We start from the raw sequence: 12,004 nt of genomic DNA on the forward strand, positions 1-12,004 counted from the left end.
AAGGAAGCTAAAAACCTTGAAAAAAGATTAGACGAATGGCTAACTAGAATAAACAGTGTAGAGAAGACCTTAAATGAACACATGGGGCTGAAAACCATGGCATGAGAACTTCATGATACATGCACAAGCTTCAATAGTCGATTTGATCAAGTGGAAGAAAGGGTATCACTGATTGAAGATCAAATTAATGAAATAAAGCGAGAAGAGAAGTTTAGAGAAAAAAGAGTAAAAAGAAATGAACAAAGCCTCCAAGAAACATGGGACTATGTGAAAAGACCAAATCTACATTTGATTGGTGTACCTGAAAGTGATGGGGAGAATGGAACCAAGTTGGAAAACACTCTTCAGGATATTATCCAGGAGAACTTCCCCAACCTAGCAAGGCAGGCCAACATTCAAATTCAGGAAAAACAGAGAACACCACAAATATACTCCTCGAGAAGAGCAACCCCAAGACACATAATTGTCAGATTCACCAAGGTTGAAATGAAGGAAAAAATGTTAAGGGCAGCCAAAGTGAAAGGTCGGGTTACCCACAAAGGGAAGCCCATCAGACTAACAGTGGATCTCTCAGCAGAAACTCTACAAGCCAGAAGAGAATGGGGGGAAATATTCAATATTCTTAAATAAAGAATTTTCAACCCAGAATTTCATATCCAGCCAAACTAAGCTTCATAAGTGAAGGAGAAATAAAATCCTTTACAGACAAGCAAATGCTGAGAGATTATGTCACCATCAGGCCCGCCTTACAAGAGCTCCTGAAGAAAGCACTAAAAATGGAAAGGAACAACCGGTACCAGCCACTGCAAAAACATGCCAAATTGTAAAGACCATCGATGCTAGGAAGAAACTGCATCAACTAACGAGCAAAATAACCAGCTAACATCATAATGACAGGATCAAATTCACACATAACAATATTAACCTTAAATGTAAATGGGCTAAATGCCCCAATTAAAAGACACCAACTGGCAAATTGGATAGTCAAGACCCATTGGTGTGCTGTATTCAGGAGACCCATCTCACGTGCAGAGACACACATAGGTTCAAAATAAAGGGATGGAGGAAGATCTACCAAGCAAATGGAAAGCAAAAAAAAGCAGGGATTGCAATCCTAGTCTCTGATAAAACAGACTTTAAACCAACAAAGATCAAAAGAGACAAAGAAGGCCATTACATAATGATAAAGGGATCAATTCAACAAAAAGAGCTAACTATCCTAAATATATATGCACCCAATACAGGAGCACCCAGATTCATAAAGCAAGTCCTTAGAGACCTACAAAGAGACTTAGACTCCCACACAATAATAATGGGAGACTTTAACACCCCACTGTCAATATTAGACAGATCAACGAGACAGAAGGTTAACAAGGATATCCAGGACTTGTACCCAGCTCTGGACTAAGCAGACCTAATAGACATCTACAGAACTCTCCACCCCAAATCAACAGAATATACATTCTTCTCAGCACCACACCGCACTTATTCCAAAATTGACCACATAGTTAAAAGTAAAGCACTCCTCAGCAAATGTAAAAGAACAGAAATCACAACAAACTGTCTCTCAGACCACAGTGCAATAAATTAGATCTCAGGATTAAGAGACTCACTCAAAACTGCACCACTACATGGAAACTGAACAACCTGCTCCTGAATGACTACTGGGTACATAATGAAATGAAGGCAGAAATAAAGATGTTCTTTGAAATCAATGAGAACAAAGATACAACGTACCAGAATCTCTGGGACACATTCAAAGCAGTGTGTAGAGGGAAATTCATAGCACTAAATGCCCACAAGAGAAAGCAGGAAAGATATAAAATCGACACCCTAACATCACAATTAAAAGAACTAGAGAAGCAAGAGCAAACAAATTCAAAAGCTAGCAGAAGGCAGGAAATAACTAAGATCAGAGCAGAACTGAAGGAGATAGAGACACAAAAAACCCTTCAGAAAATTAATGAATCCAGGAGCTGGTTTTTGGAAAAGATCAACAAAATTGATAAGACTGCTAGCAAGACTAATAAAGAAGAAAAGAGAGAAGAATCAAATAGATGCAATAAAAAATGATAAAGGGGATATCACCACCGATCCCACAGAAATACAAACTACCATCAGAGAATATTATAAACACCTCACGCAAATAAACTAGAAAATCTAGAAGAAATGGATGAATTCCTGGACACACACGCCCTCCCAAGACTAAACCAGGAAGAAGCTGAATCTCTGAATACACCAATAACAGGCTCTGAAATTGAGGCCATAATTAATAGCCTAGCAACCAAAAAAAGTCTAGGACCAGATGGATTCACAGCCGAATTCTATCAGAGGTACAAAGAGGAGCTGGTACCATCCCTTCTGAAACTATTCCAATCAATAGAAAAAGAGGGAATCCTCCCTAACTCATTTTATGAGGTCAGCATCATCCTGATACCAAAGCCTGGCAGAGACACAACAAAAAAGAATTTCAGACCAATATCCCTGATGAACATCGATGCAAAAATCCTCAATAAAATACTGGCAAACTGAATCCAGCAGCACACGAAAAAGCTTATCCACCACAATCAAGTCGGCTATATCTATGGCATGCAAGGCTGGTTCAACATACACAAATCAATAAATGCAATCCATCACATAAACAGAACCAATGACAAAAACCACATGATTATCTCAATAGATGCAGAAAAGGCCTTTGACAAAATTCAACAGCACTTCATGCTAAAAACTCTCAATAAACTAAATATTGATGGAACGTATCTCAAAATAATAAGAGCTATTTATGACAAACCCACAGCCAATATCATACTGAACGGACAAAAACTGGAAGCATTCCCTTTGAAAACTGGCACAAGACAGGGATGCCCTCTCTTACCACTCCTCTTCAATATAGTGTTGGAAGTTCTGGCCAGGGCAATCAGGCAAGAGAAAGAAATAAAGTGTATTCAATTAGGAAAAGGGGAAGTCAAATTGTCCCTGTTTGCAGATGACATGATTGTATATTTAGAAAACCCCATCATCTCAGCCCAAAATCTCCTTAAGCTGATAAGCAACTTCAGCAAAGTCTCAGGACACAAAATCAATGTGCAAAAATCACAAGCATTCCTATACACCAATAACAGACAAACAGCCAAATTATGAGTGAACTCTCTCCCATTCACAACTGCTACAAAGAGAATAAAATACCTAGGAATCCAACTTACAAGGGATGTGAAGAACCTCTTCAAGGAGAACTACAAACCACTGCTCAATGAAATAAAAGAGGACACAAACAAATGGAAGAACATTCCATGCTCATGGATAGGAAGAATCAATATTGTGAAAATGGCCATACTGCCCAAGATAATTTTATAGATTCAATGCCATCCCCATCAAGCTATCAACGACTTTCTTCACAGAATTGGAAAAAACTACTTTAAAGTTCATACGGAACCAAAAAAGAGCCCGCATTGCCAAGACAATCCTAAGCCAAAAAAACAAAGCTGGAGGCATTATGCTACCTGACTTCAAACTATACTACAAGGCTACAGTAACCAAAACAGCATGGTACTGGTACCAAAACAGAGATATAGACCAATGGAACAGAACATAGGTCTCAGAAATAATACCACACATCTACAACCATCTGATCTTTGACAAACCTGACAAAAACAAGAAATGGGGAAAGGGTTTCCTGTTTAATAAATGGTGCTGGGAAAACTGGCTAGCCATATGTAGAAAGCTGAAACTGGATCCCTTCCTTTCACTTTATACAAAAATTAATTCAAGATAGATTAAAGACTTAAATGTTAGACCTAAAACCATAAAAACCCTAGAAGAAAACCTAGGCAATACCATTCAGGACATAGGCATGGGCAAAGACTTCATGACTAAAACACCAAAAGCAATGGCAACAAAAGCCAAAATAGACAAGTGGGATCTAATTAAACTAAAGAGCCTCTGCACAGCAAAAGAAACGACCATCAGAGTGAACAGGGAACCTACAGAATGGGAGAAAATTTTTGCAATCTACCCATCTGACAAAGGGCTAATATCCAGAATCTACAAAGAACTTAAACAAATTTACAAGAAAAAAACAAACAACCCCATCAAAAAGTGGGCAAAGAATATGAACAGAGACTTCTCAAAAAAAGACATTTATGCAGCCAACAGACACATGAAAAAAATGCTCATCATCACTGGTCATCAGATAAATGCAAATCAAAACCACAATGAGATACCATCTCAGACCAGTTAGAATGGCAATCATTAAAGTCAGGGAACAAAAGATGCTGGAGAGGATGTGGAGAAATAGGAACACTTTTACACTGTTGGTGGGAGCGTAAATTAGTTCAACCACTGTGGAAGACAGTGTGGCGATTCCTCAAGGATCTAGAACTAGAAATACCATTTGACCCACTGATCCCATTACTGGGTGTATACCCAAAGGATTATAAATCATGCTACTATAAAGACACATGCACACGTATGTTTACTGTGGCACTATTCACAATAGCAAAGACTTGGAACCAACCCAAATGTCCATCAATGATAGACTAGATTAAGAAAATGTGGCACATATACACCATGGAATACTATGCAGCCATAAAAAAGGATGAGTTCATGTCCTTTGCAGGGACATGGATGAAGCTGGAAACCATCATTCTGAGCAAACTATCACAAGGACAGAACACCAAACACCTCATGTTCTCACTCATAGGTGGGAACTGAACAATGAGAACACCTGGACACAGGGCAGGGAACATCACACACCGGGGCCTGTCAAGGGGTGGGGGGCTGGGGGAGGGATAGCATTAGGAGAAATACCTAATGTAAATGATGAGTTAATGGGTGCAGCAAAGCAACATGGCACATGTATATCTATGTAACAAACCTGCACGTTGTGCACATGTACCCTAGAACTTAAAGTAAAATAAAAAAAAATTTTAAAAAGGAGGAAGAAGCAGCAACAGATAAATATGGGATTTTGCCTAAAACTCAAGCTATTCAACATTCAGTGAGATAGAGATATGGCAAGGAAAGGTTACAAATGTCATCACTTTCTCTTTTATGAAACTATTGTCAGTATTTCATTAGTAATAATTATGCATTTTTTCATTTTACAAATAGAAATGAATCTTTTAATTAAAAAAAAAAAGAAAAATGTATGTATAGGTGGCTCTGGCCTGCAGATCTCAAGTTTTCTTCCTCTCTTTCAATTTCTGGTTGTATATCCAAAAAACACTCAACAGCTACAGATTTTAATCTTTGTAACATCTGCAAAAATTAAACTCAAGGCTGCCTATTAGTAGCTTTTCCAGAGCAAACAGTTACATTCACATCACATTCACAGTATAACATTCATGTCCATTATTAAATTATGGCTAGAGACACAGGAGACATTATCAAAAAGTGTTATGTTATACAAAAGGTTGAAATTAGCAAGAAGAAAAAAAGAAACAGTAAATAACAAAGAATAAACTATTTACATGTGAGATTACATTTGTTTCAAGATATCAGCACTTGACTAATCAGCCAGCCTTCGTAGAGTTAGTGTGCACAGCAGTGAAGACTATTGTTTTGATTTACCTTACACTGACTGTCCTTTCTTCTAGTAAGAGCACACCTTTCCCTCCAGAGCAGGCACATTACTCTATGTCGGGCCAGTGCCATCTCAAACCTGGTAAAGTGACTGGTCCAAAGGTGAGCAGATGACTCAAGCAAAACCAATTCAGATTTTCTCTGGGATAATACATGGCTATTGGGAGAGAGAATTTCTTTACAGGGGTTTTTATGCTGCGAACCAAAATATGGAGCTGTGTGAGGCAATCTGTTTCTTGTCACATAGAAGAAGGACCTCAATAATAGGAGGGAATAAGAGCAACACATAGAACAGAGCAGAGCTGAGAGAGATAGAACACTGACAATATTGTTTGAGACTCAGACTAGTTTGTTCCTGAAACCAAAATCACCTCTGGGGCTTCCAATATTGGAGCCAATAAATTATCTTTTTTATTTGTTTAACTGCTTTGAGTTGGGTTTATAACACTTCCAACTTCAAACAGTCGTAGGTTACAGCCAATCAGGCAACTTGAAACCATAAAGAAAACTCTACCTGAGATTATCTAATTGAAGCTGTACATGCATGTGTCTTTCGGAAAGTTTGTTGAATTCTTTCTCCTGACTCGTTTTGAATGAACTATATTCCAATTTCACTGAAGAAAGCTCCTTGTCAGCAGAATGAAGGACTACTCGCAAGTCATGTACCTCACTTTTCAAAACTAAAAAACAAAGAAAACACATCCTCAATAGGTTTCTTAAAGCAGACAAATAAATCTGATAGGTACTATTCCCACAATTAGCAAAATCAAGTCGAAGAGACTATTTTAAGGAAAAATGTTGAAGAATTAAGTGGCGGGTACCTAGCAGCACTGAGATTTCTGTTTTCTTCCTCTCCCTTGCACATGGTTTTTGGTAAATTTCTACTGAAATGGAAAGAGTTAACATCTGTCCCTGACTTACAGGTCACTTGACTTTGCTAGATTTCTCCTGTAAAATGTGCTTCAAAACTCCTAATATAAGGGCAGGCACAGTGGCTCATGCCTATAATCCCAGCACTTTGTGAGGCTGAGGCAGGCGAAATGCTTGAGGTCAGGAGTTCGAGACCAGACTGAGCAACATGGGAAAACCCTGTCTCTACCAAAAATACAAAAAATTAGCTGGGTGTGGTGGTGAGCACCTGTGGTCCCAGCTACTCAGGAGGCTGAGGTGGGAGGATCACTTGAGCCTGGGAGGTGGAGGTTACAGTGAGCCGAGATTGCACCCACTGCACTCCAGCCCGGGTGACAAAGTGAGACTCTGTCTCAAAACAAACAAACAAACAAAACTCTTAATATAAGAAAAAAAATTAAAAGATGTAACATATTTTAAGTGAGCTCATCTTAGTTATTGAAAATCCCTTGGAAATTTGCCTAAACTTTCCAACATGGGTTAACTACTTCAGGTCTTCTAAGACAACTACAACTGCAAATAGTATTAGTTAACTTTTTAGTTCAAAGAAAATAGAATGGCTATCTCTTTTTATCTCTTTTTGTTTTAGCTTTATTACAAACCACTGCAAATACTTTAATGAAGGGAAAAATAAAGTGAAAAAATTGGGAATCAAATGATATTCCCAAATCTACAAACATATACAAATATATAACCTACGCTTTGTTAATATTAAAACATTCATGAATTCAAGACATTTCATTTTCAAAGCAGCTTATTTAAAACTTTAAGCAGACTGGGCGCGGTGGCTCACGCCTGTAATCCCAAGCACTTTGGGAGGCCAAGGTGGGTGGATCACCTGAGGTCAGGAGTTCGTGACCAGCCTCGCCAACATGGCAAAACCGCGTCTCTACTAAAATCAGCCGGGCTTGGTGGTGCATGCCTATAATCCCAGCTACTTGGGAGGAGACAGGAGAACTGTTTGAACCTAGGAGCCGGAGGTTGCAGTGAGCCGCCGAGATCCCGCCACTGCGCTCCAGCCTGGGTGACAGAGCAAGACTCCACCTCAAAAAAAAAAAAAAAAAAACAACCGAAGAAAAAAAAATTAGCCAGGCATGGTAATGCACTCCTGTAATCCCAGCTACTACTCAGGAGGCTGAGGTGGGGAATCACTTGAACTCGGGAGGTGGAGGTTGCAGTGAGCCAAGATCATGCCACTGGACTCCTGCCCGGGTGACAAAGCGAGAGTCTGTCAAAAACAAACAAACAAACAAAAAAACAAACAAAAAACTTTAAGCAAACATTTGTATCATTTGTTTGTGGGCAACGATAGAGAAATTTACCTTTTATGATATATTACTGTTACTTACTACTGCATGCAAACTGCAGTCTGGTTATCAAACAACAAATAACAACAACAAAGCAACCATCCAAAAACACAGGAAGAGCATTTATTAATAAAAGTAAAAAGATATTGAGTTACAGTATTCCTTCAAGTCACAAAGCCCCTGATAGAATAACTTACAGTCATTTTTAGTTTGAGTCTCTTGAAGTTGCTTTTCAAGGACATTCAACTGTGAGAGAAGCTCTTCCTGCTGTTTGGTCCAATCAATTCTTTCTGATGAGAAAAGCTTTGGGAAAAAAGATAAATTTATTGGAAAAGGAATACTGGCATGCTAAGATGCACTCCAAATCATTAACCTGTTTCTTTTTTTTTTTTTTTTTTGAGACAGAGTCTTGCTCTGTCACCCAGGCTGGAGTGCAGTGACGCGACCTCGGCTCACTTCAACCTCTGCCTCCTGGGTTCAAGTGATTCTCCTGCCTCAGCCTCCTGAGTAGCTGTGACTACAGACCCATGCCACCACGCCCAGCTAATTTTTGCATTTTTAGTAGAGACAGGGTTTCACTACGTTGGCCAGGCTGGTCTTGATCTCTTGACCTCAGATGATCCACCAGCCTTGGCCTCCCAAAGTGCTGGGATTACAGGTGTTAGCCACCGTGCCTAGCCTCATTAACCTGTTCCTGTTTTTAAAGTCTAGTTTTAACGTCTCTGACCAGAAGAAAATTGGCTGTCCCCATGAACTACAGTAAAGATGATTAACAACTACGAAGCCATGGACAGTCCATCTTGGTTTCTTCTAAACACATAGCAAGGGATCTATTTGCATTATTGACTAAGTCAGCCAGGTGCAGACTATGCATGCCTGTCTCATTATCAGAGCAGCGTGCTAAGTAACAAGGTAGAGAATACAGCTCAAATAAGCCTTCATTAAGGCCATGTGACAACATTTTCTTTCTGTGATACTCTCTGAGTATGTTTCATGCATACTCAAGGATGTTTGAGGATGCTTGAGGATGCTTCCTCAAGGAAACATTTGACGGTACTTCATACATTTTCTGAGGCTGTGCTCTTGGTCTCACCTCCTGCATTTGGGTAGAATGATGTTCCAGTTTGTCAACATGCTGCTGAAGCTTTAGGTTTTTATGCTCTTCTTCATCCAATTTGGCTTGAAGAGCACTCATTTGTTCCTGCAACACAAAAACTTCAGTCATCAAAATTTATTTTAATGGAATTCTCAAACATTCCACCATTTCTTCTGCATTAAAGAGACAACAAAACAAAACAAAATAAATTCAAAACCTCATATGAACAAAGGTATCAAAGGCCTGTTTGGAGCCAGAAAACAACATCAAAAAGTTATATACTAAATGATTGCTAATGTTTCAGATTTACACTTGTGGTCCATTAAAGTAGACACTTTGAAATACAAAGGAAAGAAGTGATTAAAATTAAAATCCTGGATTAAATGATAGAGCCATCTTGAGACTTCTAAGAAGCTTCCTCAGGGCTGCAAGCGGTTACCTCCATGGCCTGGAAAGGACAAAATACTGGGGTTTGGGGTGGTCTGGCCCACTCCAAGTTTTACTGGACAGTAGAAAGCCTTATTAAAAAAATTAACAAACCATAAAAATTCTGGAATAATCAAATTTCACATTATTTCAAATATACTAAAAGCTGTCTAAAATTTGATCTATAATAAGATTCTTTTAACTTTCTTTTTTTTGAGACAGTTTCGCTCTTGTTGCCCAGGCTGGAGTGCAGTGGCGTGATCTCGGCTCACTGCAACCTCCGCCTCCCAGGTTCAAGCAATTCTCCTGCCTCAGCCTCCCGAGTAGCTGGGATTACAAGCATGCACCACCACACCCGGCTAATTTTGCCTATTTAGTAGAGACGGGGTTTCACCATGTTGGTCAGGCTAGTCTCAAACTCTTGATCTCACGTGATATGCCTGCCTCGGCCTCCCAAAGTGCTGGGATTACAGCGTGAGCCACCACGCCCGGCCTCTTTTAACTTTCTTTAGCAGATACAGCACTTTGCTATATAAACCAGTTCTGGAACTTGGAGCTAGCGGCCAACTGGTCATTTTATACACTAGGGAACCAAAGGCCATGGAGAATGACTTGCTAAAGATTGTAATGTAGAGACAAAAAGCAAAAGTGAGCTGATTTCCAATCTAGGAATGATTATAAACCCACACTTAAAAAGATATGATTTTAATACTAAGCACTTTTGAACACTGTAACTTTAGGGAATTAAAATAACAAAGCAAATGTATTTAAATGGATGTCCAGTTACTTATTTTTTCTAGAACAAAACATTACCTGCACTGTTCTAAGCTCTTCAGAAACGGCCTCAAAAGCTTGTTCATTCATCTCAGGTGGAACTGGCTCATTTAATATATCATTATCTAATATGCTAGAATTCTCAGTGTATAGAGAGCCAAAGCTTCCCATTTCAGGGCTTAATTTTGGTACTGGTCGGGAACGAAGTTGGTAGGCCTTGGTTGGTGTAGTTATAATCTGCAGCAAAAAATGATTATGGAAAACATTAGCACATATTTAAAAGGGCATATTTAATAATTTTGTGAATAGAGAGGATAAAATTGAAATACTATTCATGAAAAGAAAGGAAAAAGTGCCCTTGAGACACAGTACAAAAATGCTCAAGTGGAAATAAATTTATCAATTCAATGCAGTTCCAAGCAAAATTCTAATACAATTTTTAAAAATAAACTTAATGAGCTGATATCTATTTTCATACAAAGAATAAATGTACAAGAAGAGACAAGACAATTAAAAAGAACAAGCCAGGCACGGTGGTTCATGGCTATAATCCCAACACTGTGGGAGGCTGAGAAGGGGAGGATCACTTGAGGCCAGGAGTCCAAGACCAGGCTAGGCAACATAGTGAGATCCTGTCTCTACCAAAAAAAAAAAATCATTTTAATTAGCTGGGCATGGTGTCCCGGGCCTGCAGTCCCAGCTACTTGGGAAGCTGAGGCAGGAGGATCCCCAGAGCCCAGGTGTTCTAGGTTGCAGTGAGCTATTATCACACCTTTGCACTCCAGCCTGAGTGACAGACTGAGACCCTGTCTCTCAAAAAAATAAAAAGAAAAAGAACAAATTAGGAAGACTTCCCCATCTGATATAAAAATACATAGGGGTATGGGAGTATTGTCATTAAAATAGTGCATTACATTACAGTACATTATATTAAAACAGTACATTAGCTTATGTACATTCAAATAGAACACTGGGAGGAAATACAAAGTCCAGAAATAGAATTATTATTATTTTTTGAGACAGAGTCTTGTTCTGTTGCCCAGGCTGGAGTGCAGTGGTGTAATCTTGTCTCACCACAACCTCCGCCTCCCAGGTTCAAGCAATTATCCTGCCTCAGCCTCCCAAGTAGCTGGGACTACAGGCACACACCACCACGCCTGGCTAATTTTTGTATTTTTAGTAGAGATGGGGTTTCACCATGTTGGCCAGGCTGGTCTCCAACTCCTGGCCTCAAGTGATCTGCCCACTTTGGCCTCCCAAAGTGCTAGAATTACAGGCATGAGCCACCACACCCAGCCCAGAAATAGAATACTTTTTCTGTGGAAATTTTAGGTATCAGGAGTAGTTCAGACCAAAGCTGCACGCCACCATGCCTGGCTAATTTAAATTTTTTTTTTTTTTGGAGAGGTAGGGTCTTACTATGTTGCTCAGGCTGGTCTTGAACTCCTAGACTCAAGCAATCCTCCCGCTTCTGCCTCCCCAAGTGTTAGGATTACAGATGTGAGCCACTATGCCTAGCTGTATTATTTATTTTTAAGTTAAATCCCTTTCTCATACCATTCAAAAGAATAACAGTGGATACACAAACACCTCAATGTAAAGCAAAATTAAAGGCAAAAAAGTCATAAAGATAAAAGGTCAATAAACCTGGCTACATCAAAAATATAAAACTTCTATATAACAAAAGCATCACATGCAAAGATGAAAGACAAGCAACATGATGGAGGAATATATTGGCAGTATACCTAACAAACAAATGCTTATTATATAAAAACAAAATCTGAAGAAAAATATAAAAAACAATAGTTTTTCTCTTTCTTTTCAGGGAATAGGATATACAAATGGACATGAACATATGAAAAGATATTTGAAATTAGAGAAATGAGAATTAAAACCTTAACAGCAAGATCTC

At 39.0% G+C, this 12,004-nt stretch overlaps 1 protein-coding gene across 4 annotated transcripts in view; it reads right to left on the minus strand.

The window, feature by feature from the left end:
- KIF15 (kinesin family member 15) overlaps window positions 1–12,004 on the minus strand; it is an 89,734-nt gene that overhangs the window by 30,105 nt on the left and 47,625 nt on the right. For all 4 annotated transcript variants that reach the window (XM_024244811.3, XM_063722542.1, XM_024244812.2 and 1 more), the window contains 4 exons: window positions 10,132–10,329; window positions 8,890–8,997; window positions 7,994–8,099; window positions 6,095–6,260 (listed from right to left, as the gene is read on the minus strand). In XM_024244811.3, the coding sequence (XP_024100579.1) occupies window positions 6,095–6,260; window positions 7,994–8,099; window positions 8,890–8,997; window positions 10,132–10,329 (578 nt within the window). The remainder of the gene's footprint in view (window positions 1–6,094; window positions 6,261–7,993; window positions 8,100–8,889; window positions 8,998–10,131; window positions 10,330–12,004) is intronic.

The sequence above is a fragment of the Pongo abelii genome, chromosome 2 (assembly GCF_028885655.2).
Source record: "Pongo abelii isolate AG06213 chromosome 2, NHGRI_mPonAbe1-v2.0_pri, whole genome shotgun sequence".
In the NCBI taxonomy this organism is placed as follows: Eukaryota; Metazoa; Chordata; class Mammalia; order Primates; family Hominidae; genus Pongo; species Pongo abelii.